The sequence below is a fragment of the Neofelis nebulosa genome, chromosome 12 (genome assembly GCF_028018385.1).
Source record: "Neofelis nebulosa isolate mNeoNeb1 chromosome 12, mNeoNeb1.pri, whole genome shotgun sequence".
NCBI classification, from domain to species: domain Eukaryota; kingdom Metazoa; phylum Chordata; class Mammalia; order Carnivora; family Felidae; genus Neofelis; species Neofelis nebulosa.
In genome coordinates, this window is record NC_080793.1 from 83485279 (window position 1) to 83510364 (window position 25086).

The 25086-nt window shown below is 43.1% G+C and overlaps 1 protein-coding gene, 1 long non-coding RNA gene and 1 pseudogene across 2 annotated transcripts in view; 2 read left to right on the forward strand and 1 right to left on the reverse strand.

The window, feature by feature from the left end:
- Positions 1-20587, reverse strand: part of ENTREP1 (endosomal transmembrane epsin interactor 1) — a 67671-nt gene extending 47084 nt beyond the window's left edge. Inside the window, exons 1-2 of the mRNA XM_058695750.1 lie at positions 20018-20587; positions 9923-9979 (exon numbers count right to left, since the gene is read on the reverse strand). Coding sequence (XP_058551733.1) covers positions 9923-9979; positions 20018-20440 — 480 coding nt within the window. The 5' untranslated portion in view covers positions 20441-20587. The remainder of the gene's footprint in view (positions 1-9922; positions 9980-20017) is intronic.
- LOC131492098 (NADH dehydrogenase [ubiquinone] 1 alpha subcomplex subunit 1-like) lies at positions 9402-9614 on the forward strand (annotated as a pseudogene).
- A 160-nt stretch (positions 20588-20747) lies between the features above and the next one.
- On the forward strand, positions 20748-22926 carry LOC131492099 (uncharacterized). The gene is made up of 3 exons (XR_009251851.1): positions 20748-21596; positions 22388-22466; positions 22636-22926. It is a non-coding gene; the product is annotated as an uncharacterized LOC131492099 (long non-coding RNA).
- Positions 22927-25086: the final 2160 nt, after the last annotated feature.

Sequence of the window (25086 nt, forward strand, 5' to 3'; positions counted from 1 at the left end):
AAAAAAAAAATCACGGTCCTACAGCAGATTTCTTAATTATATTATGAATAATGGAAACCAACTAAGGCTATTTAAGCAGAAGAGGAATTTCTTGCAGGGCTATCAGGTAGCTCACAGAATCCCCAGGAACCAGGCTCAGAAACCTGGGAAGGAGCCAAGGGAAGCTGGGAACTGGGACCTCTACCAAGGTCGTGCCCCAGGAAAACCAGAGCCTCGGTTGCCAGCCTTGGACATTGCCTGAGCTGTTCCGCATCCACAGCTCTAGCTTCAGAGTCCTGGGCAGGAGCTTCCTGAGTGGAGGTCAAGGAGCTCACATCCTGGCTGCCGGCATCCAGAAGTGTTAGCATCTGGCCTCGGAAGCTTCCATCGCTTGAAGCATGGCCCTGCCTCCCACTGAGATTCACACAAAGGCAAATAAACAAAACCCAAAAAGAGAGCTCTGATAGAGAGATACTGGCCACCAAACCCAAACAAAACAAGGAAACCAAAACAACCTCTTGGTTGCACAATCTAATGCATGTCCTCTCCAGATATAAAGTGGAAAGTCAGTCTCCCCCATTCCCCTTCCCACTGCACTCAACAGAAGTGCCTTCTGTAAATGCTTTCTTGCATATCATTTCAAAAATTTCCCAAGTGACAACAAACACATATGTATAGATCCCCCAGGCTTACACACACACACACACACACACACACACACACACACACACACACACACAGTAGCACTCCACACATCATAACTTTCCCCATGACAATGTATCTAAGATGCTCTCCAACTCAAAATGGTCTCTCCTCTTGCCCCAAATCACTCTTTGTTCCTGCAGTTCTCTTGTAGTCATATCAGAAATAGATCCCTCTAGTCTGTTAGTCTGTAACCCAGACACTCAGCTACCGCCACAGTGTGTCTGCAATGCACTTCGAAATACTTCGGCACAGACAGTGGGATACTATGTACATATCGGTTGGTCCAAGCGACACCCTAAGGACAGTCAGGAATTCAAATTCCAGGACAGTCAGCTAGCATTTATGAGAAAGGCCACACTCCAGAAGCTTCCTTTGCCTTCATCTCTCAACAGCATCTGAGCGACTTGGTTAAATTAGCAGAGTGATTGTGGAAATGAGTTTTGTTCAGTGGATGGAACCGTTGGCTTCTTTAATTAGCACAATGGATGACAAAAATGGGTTCTCCATGAAACTCGTGGTGAGATCTAAAACCAACATATTTCCTGTCCCAACGTTAATCAGTTCTGGGATTGGCCATACTTTTCTGACTCTATATTAAACAACACTGAAAACAAGCAAGATAACTTAGCTACTTGCCCCAGGAAATACTTGTTCCTCAAATGTAAGACTGGGAACCAACTAGAAGAGTTGATCAAAACTAACAGGTTATTCATCACATCTTGCTTCCAGGCCCTCCCCTCCATTCACCCACCAATCCAAAGCTATTAGGTGATAAGCTCTGCTCAAACCCTATCAATTCCCTATCTCAAAAAGCTCACCTTACAATCCCCCAGCAGGGGTCCTCAACCCTACAAACATGCTCTCTTGATTCACCCCTTCTGAGAACACCTCCCGTACTGCAGCAGATCCAATCAACTGAGCTCTGCTTGCTCCACAGGATTTCAGGGAATCAGCAATGGTTTTCAAGACGAATGGGTGCAACTAAAATTAGAGGTAAAAAATTGTTCACACTGCTCTGTAAGCTCAGTAAAAATCTTAGCCCTCTACCCTTTACACTCACAGAACAGAATGCATGAACATTTGTTTTGTCTGTTGGCTAGTAAGTGTTTGCGTGTACAGCAGAATTTGGCCTGAGGCTCACTTTCATTGTAATAATTGACTTGGCAGGAAGGTTACCCCAAAGCTTTGGTGATTACCTGTCTCTGCCAAACCAAACCTGCTAAGGAGAGCACACCCATATGGCTGAGGCCACTCTGCAAAGCAAGGAGTCGCCCGGGCCTTGATTCCGCCCAGAGACAGGCCACCCAAAGTGCTTCCAGTTTTTGAGGATGCCAGGTTCTCACCCAATTCACAGTTTTGGGGAGCAGCCAATCAGAGCAGAAAAATGAGAGCTCGGTTGCCAGCAGACTAAACCCACTGTGGTCACAGAGAAGCCCAAAGCCAGCCCGGGGGCCTTTCATGATGCCTAAGTCCATACCTTGCTGCCATAGGTTCCCTAACGACACAGCCAACCAACAGACCAAATCTCCTCTCGAAGATTTTCTCAGTGGCTGCTGAAAATGATTTATAAGGTGGTTGCCTAGCCTTAGATCTTGTTTTACATGTTACAGATTCAACATGCATCCCCGTCTACAAGCCTGAGAGGTGGGTGCATCCCCATTGTACATGTGAGAAAATGGATCAGATCATTTCCTTGGCCGCTCACTGGTTGGCTGTAGCAGGACTAAGACTCCAAGCCTACCTCCTGTTACCTTGTTCAGTTCTGCCTCTGGCTCTTTTCAATCAAGGATAAACTTGCTGAACCTCCTGCCACTGTGGAACTTAAAGAAGAACTGGGCAGTCACAAATAAGAAAATAATTAATTTGAATTACACACACACACACACACACACACACACTTCTGCCAGAGAGAAGTACCCAGCAATGTGCTAATGGAGGTGATGGAATGGTATAATGAGAGGAGCACTAGACTAGGAGTCACCGTCCCTGGTTCTTTCTAAAAATAGTTCCTGTGTTTGTGAACTGGACAAGCCCGTTAACTCCTGAGCCACGGGTCCCTTATCTATCAAATAGGAAAACTACCTGCCATTCAAATCACATGACTAAAGATATAAACTCTTAAGCATTATATATGTGCAGCAGAGTATTATTAAGTATTCCGAAGAGGGAGAACAGCCATCCATTTTATACCTTAGGAAAAAAAAAAAAAAAACAAGACTGAAATAATCATAGCATTTATCCACAGGGAGCTTCTAATGGCCTGCTGAAAATGTCCATCTAAAGTTAAAATGCCCTCAGGGTAACTAAAGAGGATTCTGGAAATCTACAAAATGAGAGTTAAAAGACTCTTAAAAAGAACGTTCTGATGTAAGTGCCTCATTTTTCAGTCACAGAAACCATGAGATTTCCCCAAGGTCACGGTAATTAGTGGTAACGTGTCAGCATTAAAATGCAGGTTTCTTGAACTCTCAAACCAAGGCTTATTCCAAATTTTTGACCGCTAGGAAATATATGTGAAAGAACCAGAATGTACAAATTCAGAGCTCATCTTATAAATGTATGGATTCCTAAAGTGTCCACAGGTATTCTGACCCCTCTGGTCTCCATGTCATCAGAATGAAAGGACCACCGTCCATCTTGCAGCTAACGTGCCTACAAGTATTTCTTTTCTTTCTTTTTTTTTTTTTATGTAGGCCCCACATCCAGTGCAGAGCCCTACACGGGGCTTGAACTCATGACCCTGAGATCAAGACCTGAGCTGAGATCAAGAGTCAAATGCTTAACCGATGGAGTCACCCAGGCACCCCTATCTACAAGTATTTCTAACTATCTGGTGGGCTAATTTCTCAATCTCTTGACCAAGGATCTGTGTGATCCATGACTCTCCCTTCAAGGCACAATAAAATGGAAAGAACCTGGATCCCCAAATGGCTTTGTGGAACAGAACCACCTTGCCAGTCTAGCCTATTTGGACCACTAGACGAGAGGGGTAGAATGTCTGTATATCTTACTGAAACCAGTTTTGAGTCTCTTTTTGGGTAATGAAGTTTTACCCTAAATTCCATAATATTGAAGTTAGAAGGGAAACTGACGGATCATTTTTTAAAATAGCCAGTTCATTAACCTCTTCTATTGTCCATCTAGGGTGCAAATCCACATGGCTCATAGCTGGGAATAAACCACATATGTGACTGAAGAACATTACCAGGGAAGTACTTTCATTCTTGATGCTAAAGAATAAAGCTGTCTTTTTATCAGCTTTAAGGTCATATTCACCCAATCTGTTCCAAACTGCATGGGGAAAAAAAAAAAAAACCAATATGGAGCGCCTGGATGGCTGATTCGGTTAAGCATCCGACTTCAGGTCGAATCATGATCTTGTGGTCTTGTGGGTTCGAGGCCCGCATCGAGCTCTGTGCTGACAGCTCAGAGCTTGGAGCTTGCTTCAGATTCTATGTCTCCCTGCCTCTCTGCCCCTATCCCACTTACTCTCTGTCTCTCTCTCTCTCAAAAATAAACATAAAAAAAATTTTTAATTAAAAAAATAAATAAATAACAATAGTTCAAATCAAAATTCATAAGCAACCAAAATTACAGGCCAAAACTCTGGCTGGACTTTCACAGTAGCAATTCTTACCAAATGCACCACCAAAGAAAAACATCTTAGTAGGGCAATTCCATTTTTTTTTTTTAATTTTTTTTCAACATTTTTTATTTATTTTTGGGACAGAGAGAGACAGAGCATGAACGGGGGAGGGGCAGAGAGAGAGGGAGACACAGAATCAGAAACAGGCTCCAGGCTCCGAGCCATCAGCCCAGAGCCTGACGCGGGGCTCGAACTCACGGACCGCGAGATCGTGACCTGGCTGAAGTCGGACGCCTAACCGACTGCGCCACCCAGGCGCCCCGGGCAATTCCATTTTTTAACTGAGGTGCCAAGACAAGACTATCTTTTAGGTCATTTCCAGCTGTGAGTTTATAATTTCTAAAAATTTATAAAACATTTTATTTGAATGAAAAAGGAGATACCTAGAAGAAATAAGAACATTCTTTAAAAATGGAAATGTTTGGGGCGCCTGGGTGGCTCAGTTGGTTAAGCATCTGACTTCAGCTCAGGTCATGATCTCACAGTTCGTGAGTTCGAGCCCCACATCGGCTCTGGGCTGACAGCTCAGAGCCTGGAGCCTATTTCGGATTCTGTGTCTCCCTCTCTATCTGCCCTTCCTCTGCTTGCACTCTGTCTCTCTCTCTCTCAAAAAATAAATAAACATTAAAAAAATGTTTTTAAATGGAAATGTTTGGGGGTGCCTGGGGTTAAGCATCTGACTTCGGCTCAGATAATGATCTCAGAGTTCGTAAGTTTGAGCCCCCCATTGGGTTCTGTGCTGACAGTTCAGAGGCTGGAGACTGCTTGGGATTCTGTGTCTCCCTTTCTCCCTGCCCCTCCCACTCACACTCTGTCTCTGTCTCTCTCTCTTTCTCGAAAATAAATAAACATAAATACATACATACATACATACATACATACATACATACATACATAAAGGAAATGTTTCTTCTTGATAGAAAATACACAACCTGGAAGGATGTGCACATACAAATGCATGCACATGCACACACACCCTGGCTTCATTCTATTCATAGTCAAAAACAGCTATAAATATGGGGCGCCTGGGTGGCTCAGTGGTCGAGTACCTGACTCTTGATTTTGGTTCAGATTGTGATCCCAGGGTCATGGGATTGAGTCCCAAGGGATTCTCTCTCTCTCTCTCTCTCTCTCTCTCCCTCTCTGCCCATCTCCCCTGTTCTCTCTTACTCTAAACTTTTTTTTAAATAGGAAAGATTTCTTAAAAAAAAATAACTATAAGTATTTACAAACTATGTTCCAACATTATTATTTTTGTTCTGGACACATGAGTATTTTCTCAGCATAAGGAAGAAGATCCAGTAAATGAAAGCTTCCAACTCTGAGTTTCCATGAAAACTTGAGTGTGAAAGAATTGGGTCAGACTGAGCCTTCTTTGTTCACACCAGTATAAAACCTAATGTAATCGCTGAGACAATCACAAAAGAAGGAGCACAAATAGAAATGGTTTTCAAAAGGAAATATCCAAGTGTTCTAGATTAGTGTGTGCCCAACAACTCAAAATGAGGCCAGCTGGCCTCTCAAAGGGCCCTGGAAAGACCAACCTGCCCCCTCCCAGCCTCCATCACCATCATACTAACCACCCTGAAGTAAAAAGGGGAAGAATACAACGTTCTACAGAACAAAAACAAGTGCGAGAAATTTAAGGCAAAAGTAAAAAAGAAATGTCGAGAACCTGGGACCTAAATTTCTTTTTGGCTGCCAAATTAACTTCACGGTCAACAACAGAGGTGTAATGAGCACACTGGCCCTGGGGAAACAGGGTGAAGAGGACAGACAGGACCCCTGTCTTCATACAACCATCTATGGTGGGGAGACAGACAGCAAGTGGTACGCCAACAGCACACAGGTGAATTATGGACCGTGAAGCCCAAAGTCAGTGCTGGGACATGATGAGAGGCAGGGACGCAGGGCCACTGTTAGCAGGGTGGTCAGGGAAGGTCTGTCTCAGGAAGGGACTGCTGAGCTGAGACCCAGAAGAAAAGGAGCCAGCCAAGCAAACAGTTGGGGAAGAAGGTCCCAAGTTGGAATAAGACAGTCTGGCTGTGTCGGAATCAGAAGGTACAAGGTGTGGGTAGAGTATAAGAAGGGGAGAAGGGCTAGAACTGACCGGCGAAGTCCACTCTGCTCTGTGGGAACAGAGACCTACAGGGCCCTACTAGCTCTCTGATGGAACGTGACCTCCCGCCCAAAATCATCCAGGGGCACAGTCCTTAAATTCCAGAAGCCAAAGAAAAGGTGAAGCATCCACTAAGTGGCATGGGGGGAGGGAGGGCAGAGGTACCCCTTGGTGTCACTAGATTATCCCCTGCATGCAAAAAAGAAACTAGACTCAGAAAAGTTAAGTGGCTTGTACATTACACAGCTCTCCAGGGGATGAGCTAGGACACAGACTAGGAATGTCTGACTGGTATATCCAGTTCCTTTCATTACATCCCATGATTTTTTCCCATTTTTTAACATAACAAAAGCATCTGGCAGAAGTTATAATAGAATATTAAGATTCATGTGAACTGAGGATTTTTCACTTATGATATTGACCAAGGCTCAAATGATCCCTTGATGTACCCAGAAAGTTTGTCCTTATACAATTCCTATCAATTAATCTATCTTCTTTATAAATTGATGTTAATTAACACTTGGAAACAATCTCTACATGATCTTCTAAATACATAATTCATACAAATTGAAATATAGAAGCCTATGGGTCCAACAGGCTTACAACTGATGGTAATACAGAAATATGACAGCAGGCCATTCAGGCAGGTTTGGACCCCTTGTACATGGAAACATCATATTTACTGATATGAACTTAATTAATGCAATATTAAACAGAAAAAGCAGAGCACAACATGGTGTGTACAAATTGGTTATAACTCCCAAAAATAAATAAAAAACGTTGAAAAAAAAAAAAATTTAAAAAAAAAAAAAATCCCAAAAATAAATAAAAAACGTTGAAAAAAAAAAAAATTCAAATTGGTTATAACTTTGACAAAGTTGTACATATACTTATCAACAAAGATGAGAAATAAATTTAAAGGCATAAAATAAAGATACATTTCTATGAAGGTCAGTTTCTTTCACAGTACCTTGAGCTCACTAAATAAATCTATGAGGCACCTTTCCAAAAGAAAACAATGTTAGAGAAATAAATGTCTTAAAAGGTCAACTTTCTTAATATCTACCCAGAACACAGCCTCATATTCCCCTCCCCACTTAGAATCTTAAAAATACAAATAGCATTAGAGATTTTCTGATTTTAATTTAAATACCTGAGGGATGTATTACTCGACATTTCAATAGTGACCCAATGGAAAAATCAGGGCAAAAAATGACTCTTAAAGCCAAATATTAGTATAAACATTGAACACCATCCAACATTTTTCTAGAGAATTGTTGCAAAATAAACATCACCCACTCATAACACATGCCATAAAACTCATCTGAAGCCTCATTTTTCTCCTACCCTGCTATCTCAGAGATTAAAATGCTGCACCAATAATTTACTCCTTCCAGAAATATTTACAGAGTTTCACGAAATGTAATAATTGAAGGGCTTCCAAAATGCTGCCTAAATTGTCTAGTGGGCTTGAAAACTTTTAAGTTGTTCAAAACCATCAACACAGTTCTGGGACCCATTACTCTGTCTTCTGCAGTGTGTTTCTTCTCCTTGCATGTACGAATTTAGCTACTTTTGTATTTATCACCCGCTGCCCAGCAAACAGTGGCCTGTTTAAGATGAACTGTTAAGTGTATATACAAAATGAATTTAGAAAACTATTTAACCCTACATTAAAATGAACGGGAGAAAAGTCAAAAGAAATGCTCTATAGAAAAAAAAATTTGTTGGGGCGCCTGGGTGGCGCAGTCGGTTAAGCGTCCGACTTCAGCCAGGTCACGATCTCGCGGTCCGTGAGTTCGAGCCCCGCGTCAGGCTCTGGGCCGATGGCTCAGAGCCTGGAGCCTGTTTCCGATTCTGTGTCTCCCTCTCTCTCTGCCCCTCCCCCGTTCATGCTCTGTCTCTCTCTGTCCCAAAAATAAATTAAAAAACGTTGAAAAAAAAAAAAAAAAAGAAAAAAAGAAAAAAAAATTTGTTGGGGCGCCTGGGTGGCTCAGTCGGTTAAGCCGCCGACTTCGGCTCAGGTCATGATCTCGCGGTCCGTGAGTTAAAGCCCCATGTCGGGCTCTGTGCTGACAGCTCAGAGCCTGGAGCCTGTTTCAGATTCTGTGTCTCCCTCTCTCTGACCCTCCCCCGTTCATGCTCTGTCTCTCTCTGTCTCAAAAATAAATAAACGTTAAAAAAAAAATTTTTTTAATAAAAAAAATAATAAATAAAAAAATTTTTTTAATTTGTTTTCATTATATATACTTCAAATCAAATTTCTTAGATCCTCTACTTCATCTTGAAAGTTGGTAACTCCATTGGCAATCATCGGTTTTATATAGTATTCCCTGAATCCAAAGGACATAGCAAATAAAAACAAACAAAAAAATGAACATTGGGAATGTACTAAATGCCACTGAATTGAAAACTTTAAAACGGTTAACTTTATATTATGTGAATTTTACCTTAACTAAAAAAAGGGATAAAGTTACCAATATATGCTTATAGCACCATGAAAATATATATGTGATAGAGAATATAGAAAGTCTAAGCAATGAAACTGTAAGGTTGTCCAACCAAAGCATTATAACAATAAAAAATTATGTATCATGATTTAATGTCTGAGATTTACTTCAAAAGAACATGCAGGGGAAAATATGGGGAGCCGAGGAATGGGTAAGGGTCTAGCTGAACAAGATTGGCTGAGTTGGTAGTTGTTGAAGCTGGGTGATTGGTACGGGGAGTTCATTATATTATTCCCTTCGCTTTAGTATATGTTTAAAAATGTCCATAGTAAACCTTTTTTAATTATATCTTTACAACAGATCTAATTCTGGAACTAAAAACACATAGACAGCACTGGGTACATTAAGAAGCTTAAAATAAATCAGAAAATTGACAAAACTGAGGCCAGGTTACCTCTAGGAGGACAGGAAGGAAGGGTTCAGTCCTGGCAACCTCGGTGCAATGTGGTTCGAGATTCTGCCCGGGATCGGCATCATGGTCATGTGCTTGGTCATCCCTAGCATAGCCACTGCATACATCCACAGGTGCAGTAACGGGGGCGAGGGAAAAAGGGCTGCCTGTTAACCTTTTCAGTGGAGTTTGATGCAAAGAGATAGGCTTGTCTCTGGAGTTAATCATTACTATGTGTCAAAGGGTTTGGATAATATCAATTAAGGAAGCCTTTTCCTGATTGATGAAAAATAACTTGGTTATGCTCATCCAACCCTTCTAGAAGGTTATGCATTGTGTCAATGTGGTACATAATAAGAACAACAAAAAGGTAACCCCCCAAAAAAGGAAAACTGGCACAATTATCATCTCACTTTGTCATTAGGAGAACATGACTTCTAACATTGTCCGCTGTTAGCTTCTTTTTTTTCATGAACAAGAAAGCTTGGGCGTTTTTCTTCAGTGACTGATTTCACAGCCTTCATACACAGCACATTTTACAAAGGGTAACAATTTATGAGATCAGTACATACCAGCAGTATCATAGGCCGTTTCCAAGTTGTTAATCCTATGATTCCAGAGAGGATCACCTACAAGGATAAACAGTATCATAAATCTAGAAAAGGGACCAATTCCAACAAACTAATCCTAGTCTCTAAAGTATACTTTTTTCAAAAAAAAAAAAAACCCTGAAATTTCAAAGTCTTCTAACTCAAACATTTGATATTCCTGCTGATTATCTGAGCCCTGGTAGACCACTTTGGACTCTCCTTCCCACAAAGCCCCCAAAGCTTTTTTTATTGACCGTGTATGTTTTTTCTTAAGGTCAATTAGGAACATAGAGAGAGTAGGCTATCCTTCCAGTTAGTGAAGGAGTCAGTATTGCTGACCCAAGCTCCCTGCCCCAGAGCACCCAACCTGTTACCATTGTCAGCCTCGTAAGACATGTGTGTGGCTACAACCCTCCATTCGTTAGGTGGGTACGCACCCTTTACCGGCCAAGTAAGTGCTCTGAAATGGTACACAAGGTCTCTCAGGATCTTCCTCTGCCCACTTCTCAAGCCTGGTTTCTATGCACCACTGTCCCCTGCCCATCTTCCGCCCAGGCACACCCGTCCCCCATCAGATTGGCCAGGCTCTTTTTTTTTTTAAGTTTACTTATTTATTTTTAGAGAGACAGAGACAGCATCAGTTGGGGAGGGGCAGAGAGAGAGGGAGAGAGAGAGAGAATCCAAGTAGGCTCCATGCTGTCAGCATGGAGCCCAATTTGGGGCTCAAATTCACGAAACCATGAGATTATGACCTGAACTGAAACCCAACAGTCAGACGCTTAGCCGAATGAGCTACCCAGGCACCCCAGACTGGCCAGGCTTTAACACTGAGGGGCTCTGCACTTCTCTTGGTTGCAGTATCTTCTCCTCTCAGCTCCCCTCATAGCTATCTGAGAACTCCTACACATCCTGCAAGATCCTGGCTAACACTCACCTCCTCCAAGAAGCCTTCGCTGATCCCACCACTCCACACTCCTGGAAGCCCTCTACACAATTTTCCCCCCAAACGCTCTCTGTCATTATAACTTGAGAGGTGCATCTGTGCCTTGCCCACTGACTTGTCTCCCAAATCCTCAGCTCCCAGTCTGGCACCTGTCACGTGACAGGCAACTGATAACTGTTCCTGAGCATTTATTCCACAAAAGGGAGAGGGGACTACAGTGAGAGAAGTCTCATATTGTAAAATGACACTTCAATAAACAACTAATTAAACCCCTTGGTAAAGAAGAATCAGCATTTTGCCAAAATGAAAACTGGAAATCAATGTCAGCCCTTTGGATAACACGGTTCACTAAGCAGTTGGGAAAGAACAATCAAAGTAATTATTCAGCTCAGGGACATTCCGATGTCACTGGGGCACATTTACCTTTGTATAACAGGGTGCACGCATCTGCAAAATGCGGTTATGAGGGTTTTCCTTTATGTGCGCTTTTTACCAGAATCCCTCCAATGTACCAGTTCACAGTGATGGTTTCTCAATGACAAGTCTGAAGGGATTTTACAGTGTTGCTTCTAAAGACTCTCCATTCTCCATTTACTGGCTGAGAGTAAATCATTGTCAAATGAGCAGAGGACAAGTCTACCCACTTATATCAAAGACTTAAAGACCATGTATGGGCAGACAGGCAACAGATCCTTATATCCCATTTATGTTTAAACATACTGTCAGCTGCCTGCCCACCAGGCACTGTATTCTTGCAATCATCTTAAAGTCAATAGGCTATAAATGTCCATCAACTGATGAATGGATAAAGAAATTGTGGTTTATATACACAATGGAATACTACGTGGCAATGAGAAAGAATGAAATATGGCCTTTTGTAGCAACGTGGATGGAACTGGAGAGTGTGATGCTAAGTGAAATAAGCCATACAGAGAAAGACAGATACCATATGGTTTCACTCTTATGTGGATCCTGAGAAACGTAACAGAAACCCATGGGGGAGGGGAAGGGAAAAAAAAAAAAAGAGGTTAGAGTGGGAGAGAGCCAAAGCATAAGAGACTGTTAAAAACTGAGAACAAACTGAGGGTTGATGGGGGGTGGGAGGGAGGGGATGGGTATTGAGGAGGGCACCTTTTGGGATGAGCACTGGGTGTTGTATGGAAACCAATTTGACAATAAATTTCATATATTAAAAAAAATTTTTTTAAAAGTCAATAGGCTATTTCTTTGTTCTGAATGATTTCTGCCTGGAGACACACAGGGCGTGTGTCTACATGTGGTTGCATCTACTTTCAAATTGTGACTTGAAATCCAGGAGACCTTGGGGTGTGGGTTCCCCACCTGGCTTTTAAATAACTATACGAGCTTGGCCAAGTCTTATCGCTTTTCTGGTCCTCACTCTTGTTTCCTTAGAAGTGTGGTTTAAGTGAAGGAAACTCCATCTGCGGGTCTCTTCTAACTCAAAAATTTACCCTGCTGTGATGATAGAAAGTCCTCAGGATCCCCTGCAATCCAGTGCTGGCTCCACCTGCAGGCTGTGTGTGGACATGCGCATGTTATGTTTGTGTGTGTGTATACGTGTGTGCGTGCGCGTGCACCCACATGGGCACGTGTTCCCTGCCCGCCCGACCAGCGGCTTACTGGACTTAGCTGAGGTAATACAACTATTTTTTTTAAGGTTTTATTTATTTATTTATGAGAGAGAGAGAGAGAGAGAGCATGAGTCAGGGAGGGGCAGAGAGAAAGGGGGACAGAGGATCCGTAGCAGGCTCTGTGTGGACAACAGAGTGCCAGACACGGGGCTCAAACCCGTGAACTGTGAGATTATGACCTGAGCCGAAGGCAGACGCTTACCGACTGAGCCACCCAGGCGCCCCAGAATTGCAACTATTTTTGTAAAAACAAAACTGAAAATTTTGACTGCCCTTGAGGGAAACACAACCTGCCCACTTCACTAAAATCTAAGTATAATGCAAATTATCAGTTAGTGTTTGATATTTAGACCGTCTCCATTAATAGAGAACTCTGTGATTCAGCTTTTTGGAAAACATGTTTTTCATTAAAACAACATTATCATTAAAATGAGGTGTCCAGCCCAGACCATAAACACCCATAAAAGTAGCAAGAGACCTCAGCTATACTTTCCACCTCCCCCACCAGCCACATCACCCAACCCTCCCCACGTTAACAATTTGGTACGTTTACATATATTACACATGGACATATTTTTCTTTAAATTCTTATTACTAGACAAACATGTATATGTGCATATGTATTTTATAAAAAATGGGTCATAAAAGATACTTTTCCTCCTTTTTCTTTCTCACTAAATACTTCAAGGAAATCTCTTCATGTCCACTGGAATAGCTCTCATTCATTTCTGCTTAATGGCTACATAATATTTCTTTGTATGGCTTACCTCCTGTATTCGATTATTTCCATATTCATTAGTATTCACTCTACTTCCAGCTTTTTGCCCTCACAATCAATGCTATGGTAAACATCCATGGCCATATAATGCTTAAAAACAATTGCTTTTTATTTCTGTTGGATAAAGTCCCAGGAATAGTGTTGCCAAGGTGAATACAGATGTATTCAGTAGATCATGGCAGATACAATTGTCATTTAAAATCAAAGGTCTCTGGAATTATGGAACTAAGCTATCTTTATTATTTTTTGAGGGGTATTTTACATATATAAGCAACAAACTAAACTCCAAACATAATTTTAAAAATATGTACAGGGATGCTTGGGTGGCTCAATCATTGAGCATCTGACTCTTGGTTTGGCTCAGGTCATGATCTCACAGTGCATGGGTTCGAGCCTTGTATCAGGCTCCATGTTGTCAGCAGAGCCTGCTCAGGATTTTCATGCTCTCTCTCTCTCTCTCTCTCAAAAATTAATAAATAAAACTTTTTAAAAAATGCATTTGACAAATAATAAATACCAGAAATTTCAAAATACATATAACTTCAAAAATACGTAAGACCTAGTAGGAAGAAATGTAAACCTTAGTAAGCAATATTAAATGAAGACCCAAATAAATGAAGACATATACTATGTTCATGGATTGTAAGGCAAAATATTTAAAGGTAATAAATTTCCATTTGAATTATTTATAGACTCAACACACACTCACACTAAATCACAACAGGATTTTTGTAAACCACCCTTCTTTACAGGGATGTTTTAAGAAATTATACTCCAATGGCAGGTGAGAATTGTGGTTACATCCAGTCCTGAACGCAGCAACAAAGGCATATACCTACTTCTACTCAATTTCTCCCATTTTTCAAGCTCAATTAAACTCAACACTAAAAAGCAACTTCATAGCATTCTTTCCACCAAGTGCAAGATACAGCTTGCCCTGAATGAACAAGCAAAAACCTATTTTCTAACATTAAATTATCTCTATATTATTATAATGAGGTTTATTATAATTTTGGTTTCACTTACTTGTAACCCATTCCTTGTAGCTTTTAGGAAAAAGCAGAGGCCTTTCTTTTTTCTGATATTGCAAAGAAGGATTCTGAGATACTCCATGCAAGAATCATTGTTAGTCACCACATATGGTTAATGTGCCTTAATTTCCCAACTTGAAAATCAAATCATTAAGATCAAAAGCTTATTATTTTACTGCCCTTATTATTTTTCTTTGCTATCCATTAACATGCCTCAGGGCAGAAATGTTCTGGATTGTTTGCCAAAAGTTGCTATATCTAAACACAAAGATAAAAAGAGCCAAGCTGTAAATGTCCCATGTTTGCCTTATAAATTAAACACACAATAATCAAAGCTCTCAAAAATTTACTTTGCCCTATAGCTTTTATACTGGAAACTTGAAAAAATGTGTGTGTGTGCATGTGTGTATGTGTTCATGTATATTATTCTTCCTTATATGTCCAGCATGATTCATTAAAAAACTGAGGAAGTAGGCAACTGAATATTTCTAATGTATGCATGGTGGTTACTAGAATGTCCCACAGAAAACTGGCCTTTTTACCTTATTGGGATTAAATATGACCTTGATGTTTAAAAAACACTGATAGAGTTTGTTCTCTAACTACACCCTCACAAAATCAGTTCTGAGGCAAGAATCATTGCACCCATTTTACAGATTAGTAACTGAGGTTGGGAGGCTCAATGACTCATTCAAGAATTTATCAATGTCACTCTGCTGCTGTGGAAAATAAATGACCAAAGAAAATCAGTAAAATTCATCACAAAAAATTATATTTTAAATGGCCCATTAATATTAAGTATTTGATGATACGGTAGAAAAAAATGTATTTATTGTTTGTTTACCTAGTAGAGACTTCAGAATTTTTGAGCTAGTTTCTCCTTTGAACCATTCATTCTAAGTTTGTTCATCACTGCAATTTTTAAAAAATGGTTTACCTTAACGTTCGCTCTTGTCTGTCTCTTTATAAGGAACTGGAATCTTGTCCAAGAATTACAGACTCAAGGGAGGGGTAACCATGAGTTTAGGTCAGTGACTCAAAGCAGAACATTAAGGGTATTAGGGCTCCCAGAGAAGAGCAAAAAAAAATAATAATAGCCAATTCTCTACCATTTGCCTCAGATATCTTCCAAGGATCGTATATGTCATCAGAGTAAGGTATTTTGTTTTCTTTTTTATTTTTTTTAATGTTTATTTATTTTTTGAGAGAGAGACAGAGTGTGAGCAGGGAGAGGGTCAAAAAGAGAGGGAAACACAGAATCCGAAGCAGGTTACAGGCTCCGAGCTGTCAGCGCAGAGCCCGACATGGGGCTTGAACCCACAAACAGCGAAATCATGACCTGAGTCAAAGTCAGACGCTTAACCTACTGGGCCACCCAGGCGCCCCAGATATTTTGTTTTCTGAAGGAGGAGATGCAAACCAATGCAATCCTCTCTATCATTAATTCAGTGTAGTATGGTAGTAACTAAATATGCCCCCAAATCAAGAGCCAGGACAGCATGTCTTGAACACGGTCTGGGAGACCCTCCATCTGTCACCTACCTGGAGTCAAACTTAAAGATGCTTTTAAAAGTGGCTAATCTCTTAGCTTCATGCCCTTCAGGAATAATAACAGATTGAGTCATTAACCGAAGAGACCAGGAAGAAAAATGATCAGAGAATGCTCAAAAACAATGAATATGTTAAAAACATGTAAAGCATGGGAAAAGATCCTTTACAGAACTTGTTAATTCTTAAATATATATTAAAATAGATAAAATACCTTCAAGGTCCAGACAAACGAAGGAAGCTTCCAAATCTCAAGCTCAAGGTGAGAGCACTTACGGAAGTACATATGGAAAAATATTCTTGAATTATACTGTGTTAATAGTCCTTTCAGTGAATATATCTGTACCTTGAATTTAATTTTGTATCAAATATAGAAGCAGAATTTTTACTGAAACTGAAGAAAGATCTGCCAATTTAATGGCTAGAGCAGACTAAGGCACATAATGGTCATTCAAAGCTTGGAATATGAGGATCTCCTTCTATCTTCTGTGTTCCTACGGGGGTCCAAAGCAAACTGCGACAAACTGGCACTGCCTCTCAACTACCTAGTTCCATATGCCAACAAAACTTCCGAGTGAAAAATAAAACGTGGCATATCCATACAGTGGAATCTCATTCGGCAACGAACAGGAAGGAAGTAGTGACATGCCGTAATTATGAATGAACTTTGCGGACACTGTGCTAAGTGAAAGGAGCCAGCTGCAAAGGACCACATGTTGTATGATTCCATCTATACGAAATGTCCAGAATAATCCACAGACACTGAAAGGCGGTTAATCAGTGGTTGCCTAGGGATAAAGGGGTCGGGGGAAATGGGGAGCGACTGCTAATGGGAACAGAGTTTCTTTACGGGATGATGAAAATTTTCTGAGATTGATTGTGGTGATGGTTGTGTACCTCCGTGAATTCACTAAAAACCACTGAATTGCACACCTTAAATAGGTGACATGTATGGAGTGTGAATCAGATCTCAATAAAGCTGTTACTTAAAAAAAAAAAAAAAACCCTGCAGCCCTCGAGTCATAATTTTTAAGCTTTTTTCATAAAAATCTTAGTTTAGCTATCTTTATAATCAGCACATTACTATATGCTATTGAGTCCCTCTCTTTATCTAGTAACCCCCCTTTTTTAAGAAATCCATACTGAAATATTGAATGGCTAAAGTTACGATACCAGAGAGTTGCCTTAAAATAATCCAATAGGGGAAGTGGGTGTGGGTGGGAAACGGCCATGTGTTGATCACTACTGAGGCTTGATGATAAATAAATAGGGGTTCACTATAGTATTCTTTGTACATTTTTTGCGGAGATTTAAAATTTTCCTAGTAAAATGTTAAAAATGGAAGGGGGGTCTTAAGACTGCCCGGTCACTTCTATGCTGTCTCCCTATTCTGTTTATATTTTCTTTCTGTTTAGATTTTCTTTCAAAAACAATACACACATGGAACCATTTACAGATGAAATGATGTGATGGCTGAGATTTGCTCCAAAATAATGTGGGAAGTTAATCTGACAAAGAGCCTAGGGAGCATGATGGAGCTCGTTCCTACCCTGCCTCAAACACTCATCCTTCTGATATTATCAGAACACACGGAGCCAGCCGCAAAGCCAGGAGGCGGCAGAGACAAAACAATTGTTGGCGCTGGGTAAGAGGGATAGGAGGGTTTGCTGGGCAGTGTTTGAATAAATTTAAATTTTCCCATAATGCAGAATTAAAAAACAAGAACAAAGCCTCTCTCGTGTACATAAATTCAGAAGGTACGTGCTACTGGTAAAACTTCTTCCTATAATACCATGGTCATGGTGCCTAATGTCATCCTCCAAACCTATCCAGTCATTCTGAACATACAGTTTTTGTTGGTTCTATTGTTACTTTGTAAATTCTGTGGTCAACCTCAGAAATAGGCCACACACACAAAAAAAGAATAATGAACAACTGCAGGTTTGCATATAGAGCTGGGGTGGGGTGGGGTGTGGAAAACAACCCTATAAAAGAGAATTTAGTTCCAAGTTAGTAATTCTTTCCCTGCTCTGTTTTGCCGGGTTCAAGTACACCTACTATGCTCCCAGTCAGCAAGTCAGCAGGTCCTGGTTAACGACTTTCATTTTCTGGCTAAAGGCCTTTTTTTTTTTTTTTTTTTTTTAATACTTCATCAAACCCAACTGTGGCTTGACTGACATCTAACGGCATTCACCTCTGAAATAATTCACAATAGTACACTGATTTGAGGTTTTGATTTCCAAAGGGAAAAAATAGTTTTAAATAATCCTAAACTGGGGCTGCCTGGGTGGCTCAGTCAGTTAAGCATCTGACTTCAGCCCAGGTCATGATCTTGCAGTTTGTGAGTTCGAGCTCTGTATCGGGCTCTGTGAGGACAGCTGGGAGCCTGGAGCCTGCTTCGGATTCTGTGTCTCCCTCTCTCTCTCTTTGCCCCTGTCCTGCTTGTGCTCTGTCTCTCTCTCTCTAAAAACAAAAATAAACATTAAAAAAAATTTTTTTAAGCCCAAACTAGCTATCTTTGAGAGGACAAGAGATTATGATTTCATAAAGACGAAATCCCTAAAAATGTATGCAACATTCACTTCTGGCCCATGGTATTTAGAGAAATGAAATGCATCCACCATTTGGCTGACTTTAGTCTGGTGAATGGACTAGGGAGCATAATGAATCTAATCCCTACCCTGTTGTTTTAAAAAAGACTCAGGAAGGCCACAGGGAGAGCCCAATAGCAGGTCCAGGAGGGTGGGATTCCTCTCACATGAGGCACAGAGCATGAACTCTGGCTACCACAGCATGGGCTGATCCAGCGTAAGACCATCCAGCGTCAAAGTATTTCCAAAGGAGAGCAAATTGGCATCGGTTTAAGTATAAAATGTCAGGCAGGGCTCAGGGTACTTAATATTCTTAATGTTCTCATTCAAACAATTACTTTGGGTTCAATTAGTTCTCCCTATAGTCTTAAAATTTGGCCTTGAATCTGGGTGTGTGGGGACTGCAGAAGGACGATTTTATCAGCACATACACTCCTTGCAGATCTTAATCAAACTATTGGCACTCCCAGACTTAGACTGACTTGCTCCATAAAAAGGTCGTTTACTTTCAAATACCCATCTTCTACAATCATTCCACAAAGACCTATTTTCAAGTCTCTCAACCCCCAGCAAGTCTCAGGAGGACATATGCCTTAGAAGCTGTGACATTTTAGGAGGCAGGGGTGAGGGGTCTCCTGGAATCCAAACACAGTGGAGGCAGCACCTTCTCCAGGGGCTGGGCACCTTTTTCTCCAGATCAGCCTTCCCCATTGGAGGAAACAGGGTCAGGTCACTGAAGGGGGTCAGATATCTCCAGTGAGCTGCTCCCTGCTCCTGGGGCTTTGGGAGCTCATGCATAATGACCATTTGGGTTCTTGAGAACTAAATTCTGTGCAGCAGCCTGCCTGGCTCCAATAATCAAGTAGGGGCCTCCTTTAATGACCAGGTACAAGTATGTTTGCACACACCCTGTCATTACCTCCTGAGCTTGTCCCCAAATAGAGTGGAGCCATACTACACCAGATACATTTCACATTTACATGTGCCTTAAAGTGGAATAAAATAAATGACGTGCCCCAAGTCAAGCTGTCACTTCAATCACCCCACAAGTACACCTACTATGTGCCAGGCACTGTTGATGCCTCCATGGAGAAAAGAGATCAAATGCCCGGCCTCCCTGCGCAGACACGGTCGGTGAAGTAAATACTCAATGGCCCAAAGTTGAATCATTTTCTCCTACTTTCCTATCTTCCACCCCCATTCTTCCACTCTCTTGGAGCTGGAAGTCTATTGTATTCTAGTAACTTGCCAGGAACAACACAATCCTTCAGCTGTGAGGTACGGAACACTGTCCAAGTGCATCCCAAGTCACCCTTGAGCTGCTCTCCGTTTGAGTCTTTGTTTTTCCCCCAGCCTCAACGCCTCCAAAAACTTCATTTGGCCCAAAGGACCGTGTTCCCCAACCACAGCCCTCGGGGCTGGGGAGCCAGTCCTGGGGCAGCGGAGGGGACCGGCCGGAGGTCCCTGCTCCCCCCCCCCCCCCGCCGCCCCCGGTGGGCCCTGACCAGGCGAGCGGGGCACGCGCGGCACTCACCGAGGAGCCGGCCCAGAACGGACACGAGTTCTTCACCTGCGGGGAGCTGCTCAGCGACAGCGCCCCAAAGCTCAGTGCCACCATGCAACAGCCCAGGATCAGCTGCAGCAGCCCGAGCGAGAGGAGCGGGCGAGCGGGCAGCAGCGCCGAGCCCGGGGCGGCGGCGGCGGCGGCGGCGGCGGCGGCGGCCCGGCGGGAGGAGAGCGCGGGCGGAGCCGCCAGCACCCCGGCGGCGGCGGCGGTGCCCGCGCAGCGAGGCCGCGCGGGGGGCTGCAAAGCCGCCCGGGGCCAGCGCGGCCGCAGCGGGGGCAGCGGCGGCTCCTGCGCGGCGGCGGCCCCGGCGCCCGGGCCCCCGGCCTGCGGCCCGCCCGAGAGCCCGGCCACAGGGCAGCAGGAGCCCGGGAGCACCACGGGCAGGGACATGGACCGGCGGGGAAGGGAGCGGCCGGCGGCGGCGGCGAGGGGGGACGCGGCGCGGAGCCGCGGGCGCCGCGCACTGGGCACCGCGGGCGGACCCCGAGGCCGAGGGGGAGGGTAGGAAATGAGCACGGCCCAACCACTTGCTGCCGCCGCCGCCGCCGCTGCCCCGGCTCCCGCCGGCCGCACCCACCTGCCACCCGGGCGTCCGCCTCCCGCCGGCCGCGGGCGCGCCCTCGCTCTCACCCACACACGCCCGCGCCGCGCGGCTGCTGCCCGCTCCGGGGCACCGCCGAACGCCCCGCTCCCCGGCGTCCGGGAAAGGCGCCCGGCCCCAAGTTTTTAAGGGAGTCGCTCGGGCTAGGAGGGACCTCGCAGTCTGGGCACGTAGGAGCCGGTGGCGGACGATCTAACACGCTGTCCCCCACGCGCCGAGCTGGGGCTGGGCAGAGGCGCGGAAGAAGCGCCGCGGACCCTCGCCCCCTTCCAGTCCAGCCAAGAGGGACCCCCTGGCCAGCGTAACGCAAAGCGAGCCCGGCTTTGAACTTTTTCCCCCTCCTGAGGGGCGGAAGGCAGGAGGAGGGGTTGTGGGTGACTTGGTGGGAAAAGTCTAAGCCTCAGGGCTTCGGGGAAGGACGAGGCAGAGCGAAGTCACCACTCGCGTGAGGCTTCCGGGCGCTGACACTGCGCGTGGAAGGAGGGGGGAGGGGCGGCGGAGGAGGGGTGCGTTCCTGGCACCGGGGTAAGAGCCAGCGTCAGCGTGAGGTTACCTTGGAGGTGTCCAGCATCCAGAAAGAATGAACCCGGGCGGTCTGGCGCCCGGGGCAAAGGTTCCAGGGTGTCCGCCTCTCGTTGACTTGTGCGCTCTATTAGGCAGCATCTGGTGGAACACAGAATCCCAAACTTCCCGAAGATATATCCTAATAAAATCCTAATCTGTTTTTTGGTCATTTATAAGGCATATTTAGAGCTTAAAAAAAAATGATTAGCCTTTGCAAAAGGATTTTCTCTAAGAATACATGCCCTTCTTTCCAAAGATTCTTCTTATGTATTGAAAGTGTTCTTATGCATAATACCATTATAATAGATTTTTTTTTCCAGGTTAAGAACAGGGCAGTGTCGCTTTGCTGCAAGTCAGTCTCTGTATTTGGCAGTTCATTTTGTAAGTAGAGTGAAGGTATTTAACCTCCTGCCCAATAAACCACGAGAAATATGTATCCGTTTTTATGCGTTGCTTGCAAAAGCTGTATTTATTTTGGTCTTACTTACTTCAACCCACAATGTGATGCATTGCCAATGGGCATGTGTGTTTACATATATACTTTTTGAATTATTCAAGCATCTGTGGTTAATAGTCCCTAGGACTTCTTTTACAAAGTCTCCTTGGAAGTAAACTTCAAACTCCATTTTCTGGAGAAACGGGGAGCTATATTCAATTCTATTCTATTTTTGAGAGAGAGTGGGGGAGGGGCAGAGGGAGAAACAGAGAGAGAGGGAGAGAATCTTAAGCAGGCTTCATGCTCAGTGGGGAGCCTGCCTCTGGGCCCTCGGATCATGACCTGAGCCAAAATCAAGAGTCCCACACTCAACCAACTGAGCCACCCAGGCACCCCAGGAACTGTATTTTAAAATAAATGTTTAAAGTAAGTTGTTACATGCACTTTAAAAAACATCTCACAGTACATGTTCTTAAATTGCAGGTAATGCTAAAAGTTTGTGTGTTTAGTTTATACCTTTTATTTTACATGCAAGCCTGAAGGTATTTAATTTTTAAGATTCTATTACACCGTGCAATAAAAAAAAAAAAAAAGTCTGAATGAGTCTTGAGAAACACTCAGCTTAATGAATGTACTCCGAAGGTCAATCCTTGACACCTGAAATGTACTATCAAAAATGTATTGTTTGGGTCTGGGAATGTTGGTGCTAGAACTTGGATATCCTCCTTCTCTGCAGATGGTTAATGACTAGAAAGAGAAGAGTTCCAGAGAAGCTGATAACCATCTGTTTCTTGCTGTGGGTGCTGGTTACAAGGGTGAGGTTCATTTTGAGAAAATTCATGTAGTCACACTTTGCATACTTCTCTGTATTTTACACTTAAACACTTTAAAGTATTTCTAAGTACTTTCCCCTTAAATTTTTAAAGTGAATGTCCCTCTACAGGAGTCCTCCCTTATCCACAGTTTCGGTTTCTGTGGTTTCAGTTACCCGCAGTCAACCGCTGTCCAAAGCAGATGATCCTCCTGACAGAGCATCAGAAGGTCACTAGGAGCCTAGCACCAGGTCACAATGCCGACGTCACTCACCTCACTTCTTCTCATCCTGTAGGCATTTTATCTTCTCACATCATCACAAGAAGGGTGAGTATAGTACATTAAGACATTTTGAAAGATGGAGAGACCACATTCACACAGCTTTGCTTTTACTACAGTATATCGTTATAATTGTCCTATTTTATTTTTAGTTATTGTTGCTCTCTTACTGTGCTGAATTTATAAGTAAAACTTGATCAGGTATATATGTAGAGGAATATATATATATATATATATATATATATATATATATATATATGGTTAGGTACTATCTATCTGTATCATCTATATCTCTATCTGTCTATAGTTTGGCACTGTCTATGGGTTCCAGTGTTCACTAGGGGGCCCTGGACCATATTTCCTGCACATAAAGGGGGGACTACTATACGGAAACAGATGCTAGCATGGGTCATGAAAACCCATAGTTTCAAGCCACTAAACCTTTTCCAAAGCTGCTGATTACGAGTTTTTGTCCTGTAGTTTTCTTTTTTTGTTTTTTGGCCACATTTATAAGCTGTGGGTTTCTTTTTCTGCTTATCATAAACGTGAATCCAAGTGACATTGCCCCAACCTTTAAAGTTACACCAAATACACTCTTCAGTGTTTGGACTTTGGATGTTGTAACCCAAGCTTGATTCTCGGCTTCCTCCAACACTCGCTTACAGTAAGTCCTTAGTGACACCTGACCAAGCTGAGCTGTATATAAGTGAGACCATATAAGGTGATTCAGAGTCATTGGCTTCTGGTGGACTTAAAAAAATAATAAAGTGAAGACTTTAGAAACACAGTGTGGCAATTCTTCTGAAAGTTAAACATAGAGTATACACCCAAGAGAAATGAAAATAAAAGCTTGTACACAAATAGCATTATTCACCTGCACCGAATGTTAGAAACAACCGAGTTGTGGATACATGGATAAACAAAATGCGTTAATCCATGAAAATGGAACATTTTTGGCCATAAAAAGGAATACTACAACATGAAGAACCTTGAAAGCATTATGCTAAGTAAAAGAAGCCAGTAACAACAGACCACATATTATATGATTCCATTTGTATGAAATTCCTGGAACACATGAATCCATACAGACAGAAAGCAGATTAACAGTTGCATCCGTGGCAGGGGGTGTGGGGAGAGACTGAATGGGGGGAAGGGTGAGAGATAAAGGTCTGGGGTTACTTTTTGAGGTGATAAAATGTTCTCAAATTGATTGTGGTGAGGATTGTACTCTGCTGTGAAGAGACTAAAAACCACTGAATTGTGCTTTAAATGGGTAAATTGTTTCTCAATAAAGATACACGTAGGGGCACCTGGATGACTCAGTTAAGCGTCTGACTTGGGCAGCTTCACAGAGTGTGGTCCTTGGACCCCAGAACCATTTGGGGGGCCATGTCAATATGCAAGTCTGCGGGCTTCCCTAACACCCATGGAATCCAACAGTCTGGATGAGAGGCCTGGGAACCTGCATTTTAACAAATTCAGAACAACATTGGTGGATGGTACTATTCAGACTCCAGAATATTTACATGGGAATTTTTGTAGGAGAGGGGACTTTGGGTAGCAAATTAGTTGGAAGGGAAGGTAGAGGGTTTGGCTCGAAAACAACCTGAGATGGAAATATGCTGGAGGGAGGGGCTCTGCAGGTCCCCAGTGACACACACTGCTGCCCAGGTGACTTGTATGCACAGGGAGGAAGGAGACCACCATGTTCTAAGGGGAAGGGTACCACATTAGAAGCCAGACTTCCTGAGCTCCAGGCCCTCCTCCACTCTGATCTGGAGCCAGTTCCAAGCTTCTCTAGCTCTCAGTTACTTCATCTGTCAAGTGCAAGTTTGCGATGCTCCATCAGCCTGAGGCAAGGCCATGCAATCAGCCGGAGTCCCTGAGACTTGCAGTTTTGAAGTTCAGCCATTCTTATCTCCCCGATTTCTCAGCTGACCATCAAGACAGCCGGGACCAAGAAAAGCAGATGAACTGGGGTGTGGAATGGCTAAACCTGCAGACCCAAAATACCCAGGACCAAACCGGAGATTCATCCTGAACTTTAAGGCCTTGCATTCCATGTTCTCATTTTTCCATGAGGTACAGGATTGCATGAGAATTGTGTCAAGGAAACGGAGAGGCAACTTCAATGATAACTGTTTCCCTTCACAGAGAAAGGGCTGCAGGACGGTTTTTTTTTTTTTTTTTTTTTAAATTAAGAGAGCAAGAATAGAAGAAAGCAAGCAACCCTGAGCAGTGCTGGCAGGCTGGGCCCCCCATTTTTCTGAAATAATGGAGCAGATTTCTAATGCCACTGGCCTCGAGACAGACTTATTTGTTAAGCCAAAGGGCTGCAGCCGT